This window comes from Marmota flaviventris (genome assembly GCF_047511675.1).
Source record: "Marmota flaviventris isolate mMarFla1 chromosome 5 unlocalized genomic scaffold, mMarFla1.hap1 SUPER_5_unloc_3, whole genome shotgun sequence".
NCBI lineage: Eukaryota > Metazoa > Chordata > Mammalia > Rodentia > Sciuridae > Marmota > Marmota flaviventris.
In genome coordinates, this window is record NW_027287681.1 from 471,906 (window position 1) to 491,434 (window position 19,529).

The 19,529-nt window shown below is 33.7% G+C and overlaps 1 protein-coding gene and 1 long non-coding RNA gene across 4 annotated transcripts in view; one reads left to right on the forward strand and one right to left on the reverse strand.

Annotated features, from left to right (window-relative positions):
* LOC114103590 (serum response factor-binding protein 1) overlaps positions 1-1,191 on the reverse strand; it is a 65,040-nt gene extending 63,849 nt beyond the window's left edge. For all 3 annotated transcript variants that reach the window (XM_071607153.1, XM_027949336.2, XM_027949334.2), the window contains exon 1: positions 1,060-1,191. Coding sequence is in view for 1 of the 3 variants with exons in the window: in XM_027949334.2 (XP_027805135.1) it covers positions 1,060-1,095 (36 nt within the window). In the remaining 2 variants the exon portion in view is untranslated. The remainder of the gene's footprint in view (positions 1-1,059) is intronic.
* Positions 1,192-1,323: 132 nt separating this feature from the next.
* LOC139703685 (uncharacterized) overlaps positions 1,324-19,529 on the forward strand; it is a 46,885-nt gene continuing 28,679 nt past the window's right edge. The window contains exons 1-2 of the long non-coding RNA XR_011705794.1: positions 1,324-1,438; positions 1,954-2,031. This is a non-coding gene — a long non-coding RNA (uncharacterized lncRNA). The remainder of the gene's footprint in view (positions 1,439-1,953; positions 2,032-19,529) is intronic.

Sequence of the window (19,529 nt, forward strand, 5' to 3'; positions counted from 1 at the left end):
CACAAATCACTAGTTTCATTTACCCTCCCCTTCAGTATATTCTATACTCTGCCTACTGAAATCCAGACTCAATCTGGCAATAAAGCAAAAACATAATTTTAGTTTTATCTTCTACTTCATCCCACAAGTTCCTCAGTGAAGCCTTTTCTATCGGAGTAGGGTTTCCTAGTACCATCCCTTCCCAGCTTGTACTAGTCCCTCTGCCTGAAATGCTTTCTACCTTCAGTGACTGCAATTCCTGTATAAGAGCCTCAAATATCAAGCACAGATATCACTATATGACCTTTTTCTTTGGAACTTTTCTGCTCTACTCATTTTTTGGGGACACTAATTATAAACTGTATCATAAGTGGGTATTTCTTACGCATTTCTGCCTGATGCGGGTTAAGGGAAAATCTAAGGTATATTTTACACAACTCTGTAATCTGAACAGTGAATTGTCCTTAACAGATACATATCCACAGAATAAGGGGATAAAGACTACTTTTGCTGTATATAGCTGTGAGGTCCTCATTTGATCCTTGCTTTTTGAGCTTACTTTAAGCGGCAGACTTGGTAACCAGGTGACATTAATGCATTATGGTGGAGGGGGTATGAGAACAAATGCAGGATCAGATTAAAGAACGAACAAGAGAAGGGAAATGGAGGATAGCCAAGTATAAATAACTCGTCCTTAAGGTTTGTCTGTAAATGGAATCGACAGAAAAATGACGAAGAAATAATGTACTAACCGTCCACGGTCTCATTAAATATCAGTAAATTTTTAAGAAAAGCTACAGTTCTTAATCTTTCCCTTTCATTTTCGACCGTAAATAAAAAGCAGGTCATGAGTACGGAGAGTTTATTAAGGATCACGCATTGTGCTGACACTTCTAGAAATCGGGAAGGGGAGTTACTGGCGGCCATACACCGAGTTCCTGGAAACCCGCGTGGGTCCATCAAGAGGCCGCATCCTTCACCCCACCACGTCCCGATTACTCGCCCGTCGAAAAGACGCAGAATAGCTGGTTTTGAGAGCACCAATATTGGCCCCACTGGTTCTCAGCCCTCGGCGCTCACCTCGTTGTTGAGGTTCAGAGACCCGGGCGGCGCCATAGTAGTAGGTCCAGACGGAGAATCCTTGGCTATCTGCACGTGAACTCCGCCGGTCACACCGCGGCTGCGTTGCTACGCCCCTCAACCTCAGGTTCTTCCGCCCTACACTGTTCCGCGTCTCCGGAAGCTGACGACTGGAGAAAAGCGACGCGACGCAGGGCGGGGGAGGAGCAGAACTGAGGGAGAGCAACTTCCGGCTCGGAGTGTGACGCGGCGGAATTGCGTGTTTCTATGGAAACGGGGAGCGGGTGGGTAGCCTGAGGGAGTTCCACTCCTGAGGTTCCCCAAAGCGCTTGTTTTTCATGACCTTGCTTTGATTATGCCTCCTAGTACTTAATCAAAGGTCGTTAGTGCCTTCTTTTTTGTTTCCTAGTGTGTGTGTATGTGTGTGAAAGCTTTAGTTACAAGGTCAAGTAGTTGTGTGACCGAGTTTTTGCTCCGATTTTTTTATTCAGCGTATGTGAAGATTTATGCGCGTTGAACAAACACGTATTATGAGAATCGCACAGCTTTTCATTCCCATATTTCTGAGGCGTAGATATGTTATGAACATTCTCAGAGGTTTACGTAAAAGCAAACTGAAGTAAATTGGACATTTGAAGCAAAACCAGAATACAGATTTTCTACAGCCTGTGAGAATGTCCGTTTTGAGGTGTTGATCTCCAGGCAAAGAAAACATAATTGAGATTTTAAGTCTGAATTAGATAATAGATAATTAGTTATTAATTATGAATTAGATAGTTATTAATTAACAATTTAATATTGACAGTTAAAATGAGTCAAATCACTTTACATGACTTAGCATCAAAATCGTCACAGAAACCCAATGAGATAGGAATTGGTGTTCTTATTTCACAGGTATGGAAACGGACCTTAGAGAAGACAAGTGTGTTGTTCAGTCATCTGCTGGAACGGTTTACTGCTACAAGACTTAAGGTACCACAACATAGTGTGTGGGGTCCAACGTAAAATGAAAATACAGAACCTTCATTCAAAAAGCTCAAAAATTGTTCTCCCACACTATCTGAACTTATCATGCTGTTTATTTACGATTTAAAATGACCCTCCCTCAAGTGCAAGACTAGTGAGGTATCAGTGCAGACCCTTAAAGATGCCCGAGATCCCTGCTCCAAGACTTGGACACTGTGCTCAAGCAAGGTGGCAACTGTGGCTATGTGGGGACCTGGGAGCAGGAAGGTTGGGACTGGACAGGACAGTACATAACACAAAGAGTGAGAGCCCTTGGTATATGTTCCTTTTTTCCCCACTGGATTTCACTTACTAAACTGAAATTCATAGATGTAATTATTAATTTCAAAATGATGACCAAAGCATGCTTAACCATGGCCCACATCTAAGCATTTGTCCATGTGACATAGTATTGTCCAGAGTCACTTCTCCTAATTCCTCTTGAATAGCTTAGACTTGTATTTGGATTTTATATTCTCATTTTTTATGTGGACCTGGGCACAAATGTTTAACTGCTGAATTCCTGTTTGCATGAAAGCAGTTTTACTATATCATACACTGAATTTTGATTGTCTTTCTTTATTAAAGCTGAATTTCTGGTGTGTAGGAGCATTTTCAGCATCGTGTGGGTAGTAGAAACATCAATTTTAAATACGTGGAAAAAAGTAATGAAGAGAAATGTAGAGCTTTAAGGAAATTATGTCTTCTATTTTGGGATAGCAATGTATTATGATCCTGTAATGCTTCAGAAGGTATATTTTAATATAAAATTCATCTGTAGATCTTAAAGGCTTTGTATCTAATTCTCATGATCATCTCAACACCTACCTTATTTCTCTGGCCACCAGAGCTTACTGAGGCTCAGTACTTTTTTTCTCCATTGCTTAGCCCATGCTCTCTCATTTGCATATTATGCTCCTCACAACCTACTTTTGTAAAAACCACTTTGGAGACCAGGCTAAATTCCTTCTATCCGTTTAAGAGTTCTTTTCATAGCCTCCTCTAAAAAGTTAATTTTTCTCACCATCAATTTTTATAGTATTTATAATTGTCTACCTTAATTTGAAATTTCCTGTGAACTGTCATTTTTAAATATTAGAATTAAGTACTCAGCAGCCTTAAATCCTCCATTTTTGCAGAGACGTTTCTTTTTCCATTTTCACAATATCCATGTAAAATTATTTGTTTCATATATATACTACTTCAAAATCAATACATCTTACTTTAATGCAACAATATAAAAATTGTTTGGTTTGTTTATAAAGGTGATTTTACTAACCTGCTCTCTTAAAGCTATGCACATTTCCTCTAGTAATAATAATAATTACTTAATGAGACTACAAATTTTTCTTGAAAACAACACATCAAACCTTTTCACTCTTTTATTCCTGAAAGGATGACTGGGCTCAATTAATTATATAAGGCTTATGAAATGACAAAGTTCTTATCATTAAAAAAAACTTGTTTGAGACCTTTTATTCTTTAGAACAGTGGTCCAATTAGTGGAACTAAGGATCCACAAACACATTCACTAGAAACTTACATTTTTCCACTTCTGGTTCTTTAAGAGCTTCTCAAATTCCTCTGTATTAGTCTATTTGGGCTGGTATAACAAAGCACCACAAATTGGGTAGTTTATACAACAGAAATTTAGTTTTTTACAGTTCTGGAGTCTAGAAATCCAAGATTAAGTAGCAACTCTTATAGGCATATAATGATATGATACTGTAGTTTTAATTTACATTTCCCTAATAACTAACAGTTAATTTCTGGTGAAGGATCTCTTCTTGACTTACAGATGGCTGCCTTCTCTTTATGGTTATATCCTCACAAGGCTTTTCCCTCTGTGCACATGTAGAGAGAGAAATCTCTAATATGTCTGCCTGTTCTTATAAAGACAACAATTCTGTTGGATTAGGATGCCACAACTATGAGCTCATTTAAAATAATTACATCATTAAAGACTTTATCTCCAAATCATGTCACATTGGGGCTTCAACATATGAATTTGAGTGGAGGCACAATTCAGTCTAATATACTTACATTTTTTGAGAATCCTTCCATATTACCTCAAAGAAAATAATCTTCTTCTCATTTTAATGCCTTATTGCTGCCATTTCTGTCATTTTTTATTTCCATAAATAGTAGTCATCCATTAATGGATCACAACTAAACATGGTTGTTTATCAATCATAATAGAATTGAAAAATAGATTCATTTTTGGACAAGTGATTTGTCAAAATTGTGAAGGGAATTCAATGGGGAAAAGATTGTCTTTTCAACAAATTATGACTGAACAATTGAATATCTATGTGAAAAACAAAAAACTACTTTGACTTGTACATCATGCCACATGAAAAAGCAATACAAGATGGTTCATACATGTAGGTTTGAAAGCTAAAGTTCTAGAAGATAATGTTGGACAAAAACTTTGACTTTTGGTTATGCGAAGGTTTCTTGGATATATAAAATCAAAAGCAGAATCCATATAAAAATATATTGATAAATAGCACCTAATCAGTAAGAAAACTTCTATCTCCCATTAGACAGTATTAAGAAAGTAAAAAAGAGAAACAATACATGGAGAGAGAATTTTTACAAATCGCATATTTTATAAGGGATTTTTATCTAGAATACATTAAGAAGCTCTAGAATCAATAAGGAAACAAATAATACAATAAAAAAGCAAAACAATATTAGCAGATACTACACTTTAAAAGATATTTGGAGAGCTGAGTGTGGTGGCACATGCCTGTATTCTTAGAAACTTGGGAGGCTGAGGCAGGAAGATCACAAGTTTGAGATCAGTCTTAACAACTTAGTGAGACCCATAGCAACTTAGCAAATAAAAAGTAAAAAAATAAAGGGCTGGAAATTTGGCTCAGTTGTTGAGTCCCTTGATTTAATCTCCAGTACCAATAAATAAATAAATTAACTAATTAAAAACAAAAGGTATGTGGATAGCAAATGAAAATATTCAAAACCATTAGTCATCAGGGAAGTGCAAATTAAAAACATAGTGTCATACCATTATACACCTAGTAGAGTATAAAATTAAGTCTTATCATACCAAGCGCTAGCTAGGATATGAAGGACCTAGAACCCTCTTCTGTCACTAGTGGTGGTGTAAAGTGGTACAGCCATGTTAGAAATAGTCTGGCAAGTTTTTAAGAATTTATGCATCCACCAGCCATACGATGTAAGATTTTTTTCTTGAATCAATAGAAAAATGGAATTAGGTATCCTTTCAAAGAATTGTGTATTAATCCTCAGAGCAACTTTATTTGGAGCAGTTAAAATATAAAAACAATCTAAAATTCCATTCAACAGGGATATACTATGACACATATGCAAGCATGCACACACACACACAAAATACAACACCACTCAACAATAAAAAAGAATGATATATACTTCAACATGGGTAAATTTTAAAATAGTTATGCTAAGTGAGAGAATCCAGACAAAAAGAATATATACTATTCCATTTATGTAAAACTCAATTATACTAAGTCTAGGAAATGCAAACTACTGTGAAGTAGGAAAAAAAGATCAATGATTGTTTGAGGAAGTATTAGAGAATGGTTGGACATGTAGAAGGGAGAAATGACAAAGGATCCTGAAGAAACTTTTAGAGTGGATTAACATGTCCATGATTTTGTTTTTGGTAAGTGTATACATATGTCAAACATTAGTTTTGTGCAGCAACCTCATTAAAACTTAAATATTCCTACTATTAAATCAAAAGTTCTACTTTTAGCACAAAACTATAGTAATACTGCTACAAGTCAATGATGTATATGTAAAACTGTTATCTAAATGAAATAAAAAAATAGAGGAAATTTATCCATCTATGCAGAATGATCAGGTTAAGGACCTATTAAAAAGAATATTGACTCTTTGTTTACTGGAATGGATGAATTTATGTATTTTTTAATGAATAAGTCAAGTGGAACTATACTGGAGTACGCTATTATGTGTGTTTGGAAGAAGAATATGTGATATGACATATTCTTCTTTCAAACAAATGTTATGACTCTACTTTTGTACAACCAAAGACATGAAAAATTGTGATCTATGTGTGTAACATGATTTGAATTGCATTCTGCTGTCATATATAACAAATTAGAATAAACAAAAAAGAATATGTGTACACACAGACAGCACATTTACTTGCTTGTATAGAATCTTTGTTATTTTGAGGGTAAATCAGTGACTGTGGCATATGTGTAAAGTGCTTCTACCATGTTTCTTGTCTACTTTGAGTTTTGTGCTGTGTAATACTACTTTTTTCATCAGAATTTAAAACATATTATTGTGATTTTTGTTGTAACCATGAGTGAAATATGTTCTATTTTAACTTATTATTACCAGTACAGACAACTATGATTTTTTGGCATACTTGTTATTTTTTTCTAGTATTTTTCTTTGAGAGGAAGGGATTCTTTTTAAAATGTGCAGAAAGAAGTATAACCCAGAAGATAACCTCTATTTCTCAGTGTTTATGACACTTTATTTGTATTATTATTTTGCTAGAACTTCCAAAACAATGTTAAAAACAATGTTTGCATGTTTGTTCTTGATGTGGCTGTAAATAAATTCAAAATGAGACCATTTGAAATTATATTTGATATTTGTTATAATGAATAGTTTAGTCAGGAAGTTTTATTTTCCTAGATGTTTTCTCTGAGTAAATGGTTACTAAATCTTCTCATTTACATTTTCAATTTTGATTGCTTCAATGAAGTTTTTTCCCTTTAAGGCATTTTCCCATAAATATTCTAATTCTATTGAAGCTGCTAGAAATTATGGACTTTTACCAAGAAAGTGGTTGGAACTCTACACCTTTCTCTTTTACTTGAATTTTTGGGTAAAAGAGAAGTTACTATTGATAATTCTGTCATTTTTCTTAAGCATATTCTTTACAGCTTTCAGTACTTGAACAGTTACTAGTAATTTAATTTACAACAGGTTACAATATGATAAAAGTATCTCTCTCATCCATAAATCAGTCCAGTGGAATGAATTTTTCATCCTTGCTGTGCACTTTCAATCCTCTATCCCCAGGGTGGCAGTGTTGTTTTGTGAATTGCACATTTGTCAGAAATTGTAAAGTGAAGAAAGCAACCCAAAAGATGGCATGTGATAGAGCATTTTCTGAATAAAAGGAAGGAAAATAGATGGCTCTTCCAGGTCTTATACTTCTTTAATGCTTAAGGTTCCAAATTTTAAGTAACAAAACAATAGTACAATTTTTAAGTGAAACACTATAGGACTTATTTCTAATTCGATTTTTTTATATTTATATTTGAGAATGCAACTAGCTAATATATTAGAAACAGGCAATTAGCAAGTGATTAAGCTAATAAATACTAAATCAATCCTCTAACCTTTTTTGCCTACACTTCATATTAATTTTAATAGAGTGCTCTGATTAGGTATATTACTTTATATCATCTAGGAAACTTTAATACATTCTATTTTAGGGTTTGTAAATCTTAATATTGAAATAACTAAGCTGGGTGTAGTGACACACACTGTAATGGCAGTGGCTCCAGAGCTGAGGCAGGACAATTGGGAGTTGAAAGACAGCCTTAGCAACTTAGGCCCTAAGCAACCCAGGGAGACGGGGTCTCTAAATAAAATGTAAGAAACGCTGGGCATGTGGCTTAGTAGATAGGTACTCCTGGGTTCAGTACCCTGTATCAAAAAAGAGAGAAAAGAAATAGCTAGTTAGTGTCATATATTCATGTTTTATAAAGTTTGAAGTGATGAAAGTAACACTTAGCATTTCAGAGTTTTGGCCAAGATCTTTGACTTTGGAATTAAATTGATACCAAATTCCAATTATAACTCTTCTTTTTAAATATATTTTTTATAGTTATAGTTGGACACAGTACCTTTATTTTATTTATTTTTGTGCGGTGGTAAGGATTGTATCCAAGGCTAGGAGAGCACTCTACTGCTGAGCCACAACCCCAGCCCTCCAATTCTAACTTATAATAGCTATACGCCCCTTAAGAAAATTATGTAGTTTCTCTATGCCAAGATTTATTTGTGAGAATGATAATTAATATTTTGTAATAATTAAATGAAAACACAGCAAATATCTTTTGATGAATATTTACCTCTCAGTAGTTTAACTTGTTAGTATTTTAATTTTTGTGTTTGATATTTATAGGCATGCTATATATGAGGAATTTATGTCTTATGAATAACAAACATGCCTAAGGTCATGGAAATAATAAGAGAGGTGGTTCAAGTCTCTTGACATAAAATTATTGGTGGCAGTTCTATAACAGTGCTTTGATATGTCAATAGTTTGTAATGATATGTCAATAATTTGTAATCACCATTCCATTCTTTACCATTTGCCTAATTATTTATTGATTATTCAATAATTAGTGAACCAGTGTACTTTATAAATCTTTTCATACATGTGATTTATTTGCCAGATAACCAAGATAGGCTCATGATTATTTCAACAAAGCTTATAATTTAAACAAAGTTCAGAAAACATTTAAACTCGGTTCAGATTTATTTTTAATATAGTGATTTTCTTTGATTCATTTCAGTAAATATTTTTTAGCATTTGTTTTACAAAACTATGCTGGGCTCAATAGGATATAAAAAAAATGATAAAGACATTATTGAGTAATTCTAACACCGAGACAGACTGCACTAAAATGCTATAGTAGTATAAAGTACTAATGAAGTATTATAGAGGAATGAGAGAACAATTTGACTAGAAGGCTTCATAGAGGAGGCTGGATTTGAGTTCAGTCTTGAAGGAAGAGTAGCCCCTCAATAGCAAGCTTTGGAATAAGGATAAAATTACTAGCAGGATAAATTAATTAAATAAAAAACAGGTAGTAAAAGTGTATCATACATAGAATAATGATTTAAAATAATCTTAAAGATTCTAAAGGACTTTTCATAAATACTTAAATGTTTCCCAAAACATTGTTAGGCATAGAAACTAATTTTTAATTTTTTTCTTAAATATATTTCTCATATATTCCTACTAAAAATAGCAGTTCCCTTATTTATTGAAATTTTTGAAAAAAAATGAATTCAATCTTTTTGATAAAAACAAAATTCATGAATCTTATTAAAATGGCAGACATGTATCTCAAAGTACCTTGGAATTTATGGATTTGTAAATGACTAAGTAATCTTTGATGAATTTTTTGCTGCATTTTATTTAATCACCAAAGGTGGAAATTTGGGAGAGACTGAGCTGATAGTGTAAAAGCCTGTTCAGAAAAAAAAATTAAATTTGAACCTGACCATCAAGGAACAAGGATTTTATAACAAATCCGTTGGGCCAGCTGTCCATCTAAACCAAGAAAGAGAGGCAGGAAGGATAGCCTAGGAGTTAGCAGGTCTGAACTATTCCTTGTGGGAATTCAGTGTTGTTTCTCTAGTCAGGAGTAGAGTTAGAAAAAGAATCTCTGCTATTTTGTTCAATTTCTAGTCATGCATTATCTACTTTGTCATTTTTCAGCTATTCAGTGCTATACTGAGATAACTTTCCCTAACTCCACTGAAACTCTGCTTGTCAAAGTCACCAGTGACTATTTAGTTACAGAACTGGATTTTAGACTGTTCTAGGTACAAAATTATCATCTTGGTCATTTGCCAGGAATGAATAACATAAAAGTGTTGGTTGATCTAGTGACCCTTTTTCTCTTCTGTCTTTCCATGTGTCTCATTGTCTAATCTAGAAAGCTTGCCTGATAGTAGGGTGCCACATACTATACTTTTTTCATACCTAGTCTCTATTACATTGACATTATTGATTCTACAGAGAATTATCCAGCTCCACTGTCAGTAGGCACTAAGGTTCAAAATCCCTGACTTATGCTCATGTCTATAATAATAATCTGTTCTATACGAAAAAATTTGTGTTTTTTTCGTAGTACATTTTGTTGGTATAGAAGATGTATCATATAATTTACAAATAGTGCTAAAATATAATATTCTTTACTATGAATTTATAGAGCAAATTGATTCTCATAGAATGCTTTCATTGATTTTTCCTAAGTTCTTAATTCCTATCCAAGATACAGTTTCAGCTGATGAATGAGTATACCTCTGAAATATATATTATTTGATATTTTCATTTCTATCTATGAGTAAAAAAGTGAAAATAATAAATATGTTGAAACTTTATTTGTTCCTAAATGATTTTAGCAATGATTTTATCTGATGTGGGGAATCACAAATCAATCAGAGTGATGCCAAATTGTTGAGAGATCCTATGGTTAGGCTTCAATTAGATCAGCTATATTGATTTCCTGAGTGAACCAGTATAGAAAGAGCCAGGCTTCCAAATTTATTCTAAATTCAAGAAGGGATTGCAGAGCTGGAAACTGGAGGCAAAGGGAAGAATGTCTAAGGCTTCATAGGACCTAGTTTGAAGGGTGTAGGTATTCTTACTGTGGAAATAGACAGGGAAGTGTTCCCCTCATGAGCAAACTCCCAGGGGTAACTGGCACCCTGATTGCAATGCCCAGCAGTTTCCCTCTGAGGCTATTAAGATAACTATGCTGTGTACTACCTGGTTTCCATAGTAACGTCCTTGGGTGTGAGAAGCTCTGTGTTTGTATTAACCTGTACCTTATCTCAGTTAGCTAGCACTCAAGGTTAAAGGAATACTGGTTAGAGTGTAGTCAGGTGTGATGGGTAATATATAACCTTTTTTGAGTTAATAAACTCAGCAGGAAGGAGGAGCAGACACCACTTCTCCTTCACTTCTTCACTTCATTCCTCTACACTCCACCTCTGTCTGCCTACTTATACCTTGTGTCTGTGTCTGTGTCTGTTCTTTTGTGAGCCTCCTCACAGGCTTTCTCCACAGGTGTTCCTTCACAGAGGGGGGCAGTTCAATGGTAAAGTCAAAGGGCCTAAAATAATTGGTTTAAAATGTTGGAGAATCCAACTATTTAATAAGTGCCATTGAATCATTTACAAAAGCCTAGAACAAAGGGAAGTTTTGCAAAGAAGAAATTCTAAAATTCTGCAGTGTTCCTCCTTAAATTATTCCTGAGCTGCCCTAATTAATTTCAAACTTTGTAGAGGTGGTTGGTTATTTATGTTTGATTATATACTTTAAAATGCTCTCTATAAATATGGCATTTGCTGGTAAATGGATGGAACCGAGACCATCATGCTAAGTAAAATAAGCCAATACCCCCCAAAACAGAAGCCCTATGTTCTCTCTGATATGTGGATACTCACTCAAAATAGACCAGGGGGAAAGGGGGGAGTGAAGGCTCACCAGATTGGACAAGAGGGAGTAAGGGGAAGGAGAGGGGATGTGATAGGGAAAGAAAGTGGAATGAACCAGACATAACATTCCCATGTTCATATTTGAATACATGACCAGTGTAACTCCATGTATGTACAACCACAAGAATAAAAAATTATACTACATATATGTATGATACGTCAAAATATACTGTCATGTATAACTAAAAAGAACAAATAAAAGTATTTGAAGTGGGGTAGCCTCTGGGGGTAGGGAACTGGATGCCTGAGTAATAGTGATTTTATTTTATTATATATGCTTGTTTATCTTTTATAATTTGAACCATGAGAATGTCTTGCTGACTCATCAAAAATAAAAGTATCAAAAATCTCTGAAAAAATATATAAATAAAATGTTCTCTATTTTTCCATTTTTAATTGGTTCATTATAGTTGTACATACTGGTACATATTCTTTTTAATTTTTTTATTTTTAGTTATACATGACAGTAGAATGTATTTTGACATACATACATGTAGTATAACTTTTCATTCTTGTGGTTGTACATGACATGGAGTTACACTGGTCCTGTATTCATATATGAGCATAGGAATGTTATGTCCCATTAATTCTATTGTCTTTCTCATTCCCATTTCCCAACCCCATACCCCATGTCCAATCCGGTGAACTTCCATTTCTCCCTTCCCCCAACCTATTGTGAGTCAGCATCCACATATCAGAATATTTGACCTCTGGTTTTTTTGGGGGATTGGCTTATTTCACTTAGCCTGATAGTCTCTAATTCCATCCATTTGCCAGCAAATGCCTTAATTTCATTCTTCTTTATGGCATACACCACATTTTCTTTATCCATTCATCTGTTAAAGGGCATATGGGTTGGTTCCATAGTTAGCTATTATGAATTGAGCTGTTATAAACATTGATATGGCTGCATCATTGTAAGTATGCTGATTTTAAGTCCTTTGGGTATATGCTGAGGAGTAAGATAACTGGATCAAATGGTGAACCAATTCCAAGTTTTCTGAGGAATCTCTATACTGCTTTTCAGAGTGATTATACCACTTTGCAGTTCTATCAGAAATGTATGTGTACCTTTTGTCCCACATCCTTGCCAACATTTATTACTTATATTCTTGATAACTATTATTCTGACTGGAGTGAGATGAAATCTCAGTATAGTTTTAAATTTGCATTTCTCTAATTGCTAGTGATGTTGAACATTTTTCTATATATTTGTTGATCAATTATATTTTTCCTTCTGTGAAGTATGTGTTCAATTCCTTTTCCCATTCATTGATTGGGTTATTTATATTTTTGGTGTTAAGTGTTTTGCGTTATATAAATAACTGTTATATAAATATCCTGGAGATTAATTCTCTATCTGAGGTGCAGGTGGCAAAGATTTTATCCCATTCTGTAGGCTCTCTCTTTATGTTCTTGGTTGTTTCTTTTGGTGTGAATAAGCTTTTTTTTTTTTTTTTTTTGATACCATCTCATTTATTGATTCTTGATTTTACTTCTGGTGCTTTAGGAGTCTTGTTGAGGAATTCATCTCCTAAGCCAACATGATGGAGATTTGGGCCTGCTTTTTCTTCTAGTAGGTACAGGGTCTGTGTTTTAATGTCTAGGTCCTTGGTCCACTTTGAACTCAGTTTTGTGCAGGGTAAGAGATAGAGTCTAATTTCATTTTGCTACATATGGGTTTCCAGAGGCTATCTTTTCACCAATGTATGTTTATGTTGTATACTCTTATATGCACACAATATAAGAATATAATTTGGCCAATATAATTCTACAGTATTTCCCCATTCTTTCTTCTTCTCCCTCCCCATTGCCCCATTCTGTACTCTACTTATTTTCATGAGATTCCTCTACCACCTTTCTTTTCCTTTTTCTTCCCCAGATTCCACATGAGAGAAAACATATAACACTTGACCTTCTGAATTTGATTTCTTTCACTTAACATAATGTTCTCAAGTTCCATCCATGTTCCTGCAAATGACATAATTTCATTCTTATTTGTGACAGAATAAAATTAAATTCTGTATGTATACCACATTTTCTTTATTCTTTAATCTATTGATACTTAAGGTGGTTTCATAGTTTGGCTACTGTTAATTATGCTGTTATAACATGGGCATGCATGAATAGTATCCTGACTTTAATTCTTCAAGATAAGTACCAAAGAATAGTATAGCTGGGTAATATGGTGGTTCTATTCCTAGTCTTTTGAGGAGCCTCCATATTGATTCCTGTAGTGGTTGTACTAATTTATATCTCCACCAATGGTGTAGAAGTGTTTCTTTTTTTCACATCCTCTCCAGCAAAATGCTCTATATATTTTTAGCAGAATGGAAATCAGTTTTAAATGGAGTTGATACAATATTTATTATTTGGTTGATATAGGAGACAATTTAATAATGCATAAATTAAGCAATCATAATTTTCTTGTAAGAAATCCTAGCTGGAAGGATAATAATTGCTTGATAACAGTATATATTTCTCATGACACCAAGTTCCTTCTTTATTTTCAACATTAATGCAGCCCCATTAATACAGGCTTCAAGTGAACTGTAAGTGAATGAAGCTGCTAAAATTCCATCTTAGAATTGCCTTGATTATTAATATCTTGTCTATAGTTAAAAAATAATTATACATATTTTAGCATACATTCTGGCATTACCATAAAAAGACTAATAAATAAATTGCAACAAAATAAAATAAAAGCCCTGAAAATTGGATGCAAGGGAGCAATTGAATGAATAAGCTTCATTTCAGTGAAAATAGCAATGTTGAACAGGTGAAACAAAACTAAATAGAAATCATGAAAAATTTTTTTGTACTGGCGATTAAACTCAGCACTCAATCTCTGAGTCACATTTCCAACCCTATTTTGTATTTTATTTAAATAAAGGGTCTTACTGAGTTGTGTGGCACTTTTTGCTGAGGCTGGCTCTGAACTCATAATCCTCCTCCCTCAGCCTCCAGAGCCACTGGGATTAAAGGTATGTTCCACTGCACCCGGCTTAAAATATGTTTTGATTATATTTTACAGTGTAACATTAAATTGTTTTCATGTCCACCCATTCTACATTTCTGTATCTAAGTAGTAATAGGAAAAATTGACCATGAACTAGTTGAGATGATGAATTAATATCTATAATAATTTGGGGTCAGACAAAAGAAACTCAAAGCTATATTTTTACATTTTAATTTTACATTATTTATAATAGAGATTTTTTGCAAGATATCTTCCCTAATTTGAAGAAACCTATCTTTCCCTTTGAAATAAGTGGAACATTATTTTTCAGTTTTTAGAGTGTGAACTTCTAATATCCATATTATCATATTTAACATGAGAAAACCTCATTATTACTCTTTTTGAATTTAGGAGTTAATATAAATGTTGTGGTTCCATATTCTTAGTGAAAAATTATCTCTACATAGGTCCACTAATCAGAGAAATTATTACCTCAAGGTATTAGAATATAATACCAAATATAAAAATGCAATTATGAAATAATTTGTAACTTTGAAAAAGGAAAATATTTCCTATGATCATGTATATTTACTATATTTACTAGGGTTTGAGTCCATTTTTCTTTTGCTTTATATTGATATTTTCTTAATGGTATAGCTACTAGTACCAAATCCAAAGAAATAAGGTTACCCCTGCTGGTAGAATAAAGGAACTGTGAGAGTTACTAGGTTTATGTATGTAAAAATATTAGAATCACTTCTGCATGGGCTCTCTCTTGTCCAGTGAGGAGGTCCACGGAACAGAGTAAAGGACAGTGTGGCTGTGGAGTCACGAATCAAGACCTCCAGAGACCAAGCTGGAAGTAGGTCTGATTTTATTGCGTAGTTATTTTATACACACACACACACACACACACACACGCACGCATGCATACTCAGGCAGTAGTAATTAAGCAGATTATAGGCAGCCACCAAAACAATTTCTTGCCAACTGTCCTTGCAGCAACCAATCAAGGAGCAGCCATGGAGCAAGTGCTATGACTGCAACACGTAGTTCTATGCCCAGGGCTATGCCTACGGGGTGAGTGGTTTGCCACTCATGCATCTAGCACAAGGAGAGTAGTTTGTCACTCAGGTGCCCTTAATGTATGCCACCTATGCAGTACCCCATGCACTTGTTCCCACAACTTCAAGCTTTGTTGGACTCCACTCTGTTGTTATGCTAAAAGCTATGTTTCCAGTTTTGTGGATACCATGAATTACTAGGCTTTTACAATAGTAACCAGTTTATAATTATAGTGTTATAGCTCTTAAAAGTATTATTAAGTGAAAAAATATTGAAATAATAATCAAAACTACACTTTCCTAGCTACTTTTACATTTCAGCTGATATTGTGTTACTTTTTTTTAAGTAAGAAAGTAGTATAATATATTCCTGGTATAAATTTTTCTTGATTTCCATGCTTCTCTCCTTCTCTTTTTCATTACTTTAATGTAATGTAGATATGCAAGGAATGATCAGATTTTTGTTCAATATGTAAAACTGCTAAAATGTATTTCATACCCCAATAATATAATCTAGAGTTTTACTAGACAAGTTTACACAGATATTCCTCCTCGTGTCATAAAGGCAATTTGCATTATCTCCCCTATTCTAAGCCCTCTCAATTCCTATTACTTCTGTAGTGATTGACTTCAAGATTATTCCACAAACCTGATAGTGATGTGAATTTTTCCCTTTTATCTCAGCTTTCACACCAATTACTTAAGACTTAGTCATATTTCCTAAACATATCTCATATCTCTTCAGGCCACTCTATCCCTCCTGCCATGTTTCTGTCTGAGCTGTTCATCATCTTTCACTTGCCCTTGGGATGATCTTGTTCGCTGGCCTTTCTGCTTATAAAATGGAACCAGGAAATTCAAGATAAATGCTATTATCAAGAGTAATTGTTGTATCATATGTGATCATATTACATTCCTTAAAGAATTCGTCAACAGTTTCCCACTGCTTACAAGATAAATTTTAAACCCCTTTATTGTAACACCTTCCTTCCCCATATAGCATCATCTATTCCCAGCCTTCCATTTTTATCTTATTTGAATTTATTTTTTAATTGATATATAGAAGATAAAAGTTGTACATATTAGGGCTGGGGTTGTAGCTCAGTGGTGGAGTGCTTGCCTCACATGTGTGAGGCAATGGGTTCAATCCTCAGCGCCACATAAAAATAAATAAATAAAAAATAAGGATATTGTGTCCATCTACAACTAAAAAAAAGTTGTACAGATTAATGTGATACCATGATATATGACATACATGTATACATTGGATAATGTTTAAATCAGCTTAAACATATTTATCTCCTTAGGCATTGGTCATTTCTTTATCATGAAACCTTTCAAAATCCTTGCTTCTAGCTTTCTAAAATGTACAGTACATTTTGTTATGTATAGTTTCCTTACTGTGGAACAGTATACCAGGGCTTCTTGCTCCTGTTACTTAGTACTCATCAATCATCCTTTCTTCATCTTTCCCCCATTCTTGCATTTTATTCCTTAATGTTGAGAACCTACTAGTTGGAAAGCCCTTTCCCTGTCTGATAAATATTTACTCTTTGACCTGCTTCTGTCAAGATTCTCCTCTTTCCTTTCATCATTCAGACCTTTATCACCCCATATGGTCTATGAGACCCCTGGGACTATTCTCATCAGAACTTTTATGTCTATTTATTTTATTTTTTCACAGGAAGTCCAGGACTCTTATACATATATAGCTTGTATATAACTGTATCTGACTCCATTTTACACCTTTATGCCCAGTTTTGTTCCCTAAACTCTTCAAGTACACTCACGGGAATTTGTGATTTGTACTTAATTTATATCTTCAAACATTTTAATAAAAGCATTTCCATTATCTTTGTGCTCTAACCAAATGGAAGTACCCTTATCACGCTATTGTTCATATTGCTTTCTCAGAAAGTCATTATTTTTTCTCCCCTGGTCCTTATGCTCCTGAGACTGGAATTGAAATAAATGTCATTTTTGTTTCCTTGTTCTGTCAATATTCTCCCTCTCTCCTTCTAAAAGTATCTGGCATTGAAGATTCTGACACCAGTTTCTGTCACTTCTTATTCTGTTTTTTTTTTTTTTTTTTTTTTTTATGATGGTGCTGGGTATTGAACCCAGGGCTTTGTGCATGTTAGGCAAGCACTCTATTAACTGTGCTATTTCCCCAGCTCCCACTTCTTATTATTGATTCTTTTTAATTGAACCATGGTCAGACTCTCAACTCTTGAATATAAATGTCACTTATTGTTACTATCTCTACTACAATAAGTATAAAATTTCATTATTTTAATATTCATATGGATTTAAGTAAAGAAACCTTACAGTTCCCTGGCTTGTTTTCTCAAGTCCTTAGTTTTCCTCCATATACTATATATTTTCACTCTCCCACAGCCAACTGATCTTCATATTTTTTCTTATTCATAATTTTGTTTTAAAATGTTTTCCAACATACATAAACATTTTTATAATTTTTAGAGATAAGCATATGTATATCTAGCATATGGATTCTATCAATATTTTCATTATATCTGCTTTACTACATTATCTGTCCACTATCAAACCACCTACATTTCTATCTATTGTCCATTTGTCTCTTTATCATCAATCCATCTTATCTTGAGTGCATTTCAAAGTAGATTCAGACATCAGTAAGCTTTTCCTTTTATATCTCTGAATGAACAAAATAAAGTACATGTGTTAATACTTGATCATAATAATAGAAATTCACTCTGATATATAAAAACATATAATTGTATTTCATGTCATTATAAGCTTTTATTTATATGTACAATTATATGAATATTATAATATGTATTCTCTCTAAGTATACACACACATCCCTACACACATGTATACGTATATAACTATTTTGTATGCCTAACTTACCACTGGAGTATGGTCCTCATGAAGGTGTATACAATGTTCCACTTGTATTTGTATACCCAGTGGCTAGCCTAGGAGCTTGTAGTAGAGAATAAATAAATGCTAATTGAATGAATGTGGGGATCTTCTCATAATAGCATTAATCTAGTTAATTCAGATTATAGAATCATTCCCACTAGATCACTCAAATCCAAAATTAAGTTACTTCCACAAATCATAGAGAGAATAGTGTCAGGGTATCTTTATACTTAGATTGAGTTTATAGACAAGGCAGTCTTTTCCTGAGATCTTTTCTTATATTTTACTATATTCTAAAGAAGTTTTAAAAAATTGGAATTTCCTACATCAGCAGAAAGCATAATGCTTAATTGCTTCTTTAGAAGAGCAAAGACTATTTTGGTAGTCACATTTATTTTCTATTATGATTAAATATATAATATTGTTATTATGTTCTATATTATTATTACTTTAGCATGCTGAGAATAATCTTGGTTATAGTCTCTTAATACAAAATTACTTTTAGATGATGTTGTACCCTTGAACTTAGATAAACAAACTGTATTGTATATTGTAGAGAGATACCAATAAGGAATAAAATGTACATATCAAATCCTGTTAGGTTAAATGGATCAGATATTTAATAAACTGATGTGACCCAACATAGCTTTTAGACATGTGTGTTGATTTTCCCATGGTTGCCTATAGTATAAGTGGTATGGGTACCATCATGTTAATAAGAAAATTAGGACTGTGAAATATCCATTCTTCCAATGATATAATTGGATGTCTTATCCCTTCTGCTGATATGCAGTATACTTTCTGAACAGATACAAAGAAAGGAGATGCTTTAATGGAATGACACCATTCTAAACAAGAAGTATGTGTCACAAATAGGAAACTTATATGATAACACCTTTTAAGACAGAAATGTGATCATTAACCATCTGTTTCATAATCAGCTTGTGAAGTACACCTGGTATTGCAATATTGCCTCTCCAAATTGTTTATACATGCATTTTAAAAACATAAAGTGAATATAATTAGTGTATGGATTGAGAGACTAAATGTCCAGATGGTTTCCTTTAATACTTTTTCAGTTTCATCATTATATTTCTTAAGCTTTCTCAGTAAGCTTGTATAACTGTCATCATTAAAGAGTATGTTAATTAAATGAGAGTTCGAAGAACCCAGGTAAGTGGTGGTCATCAGTTTGGTTTTGTAAGTTTACTATAATTTCGTTGCTACTGAGTCACTCCTTT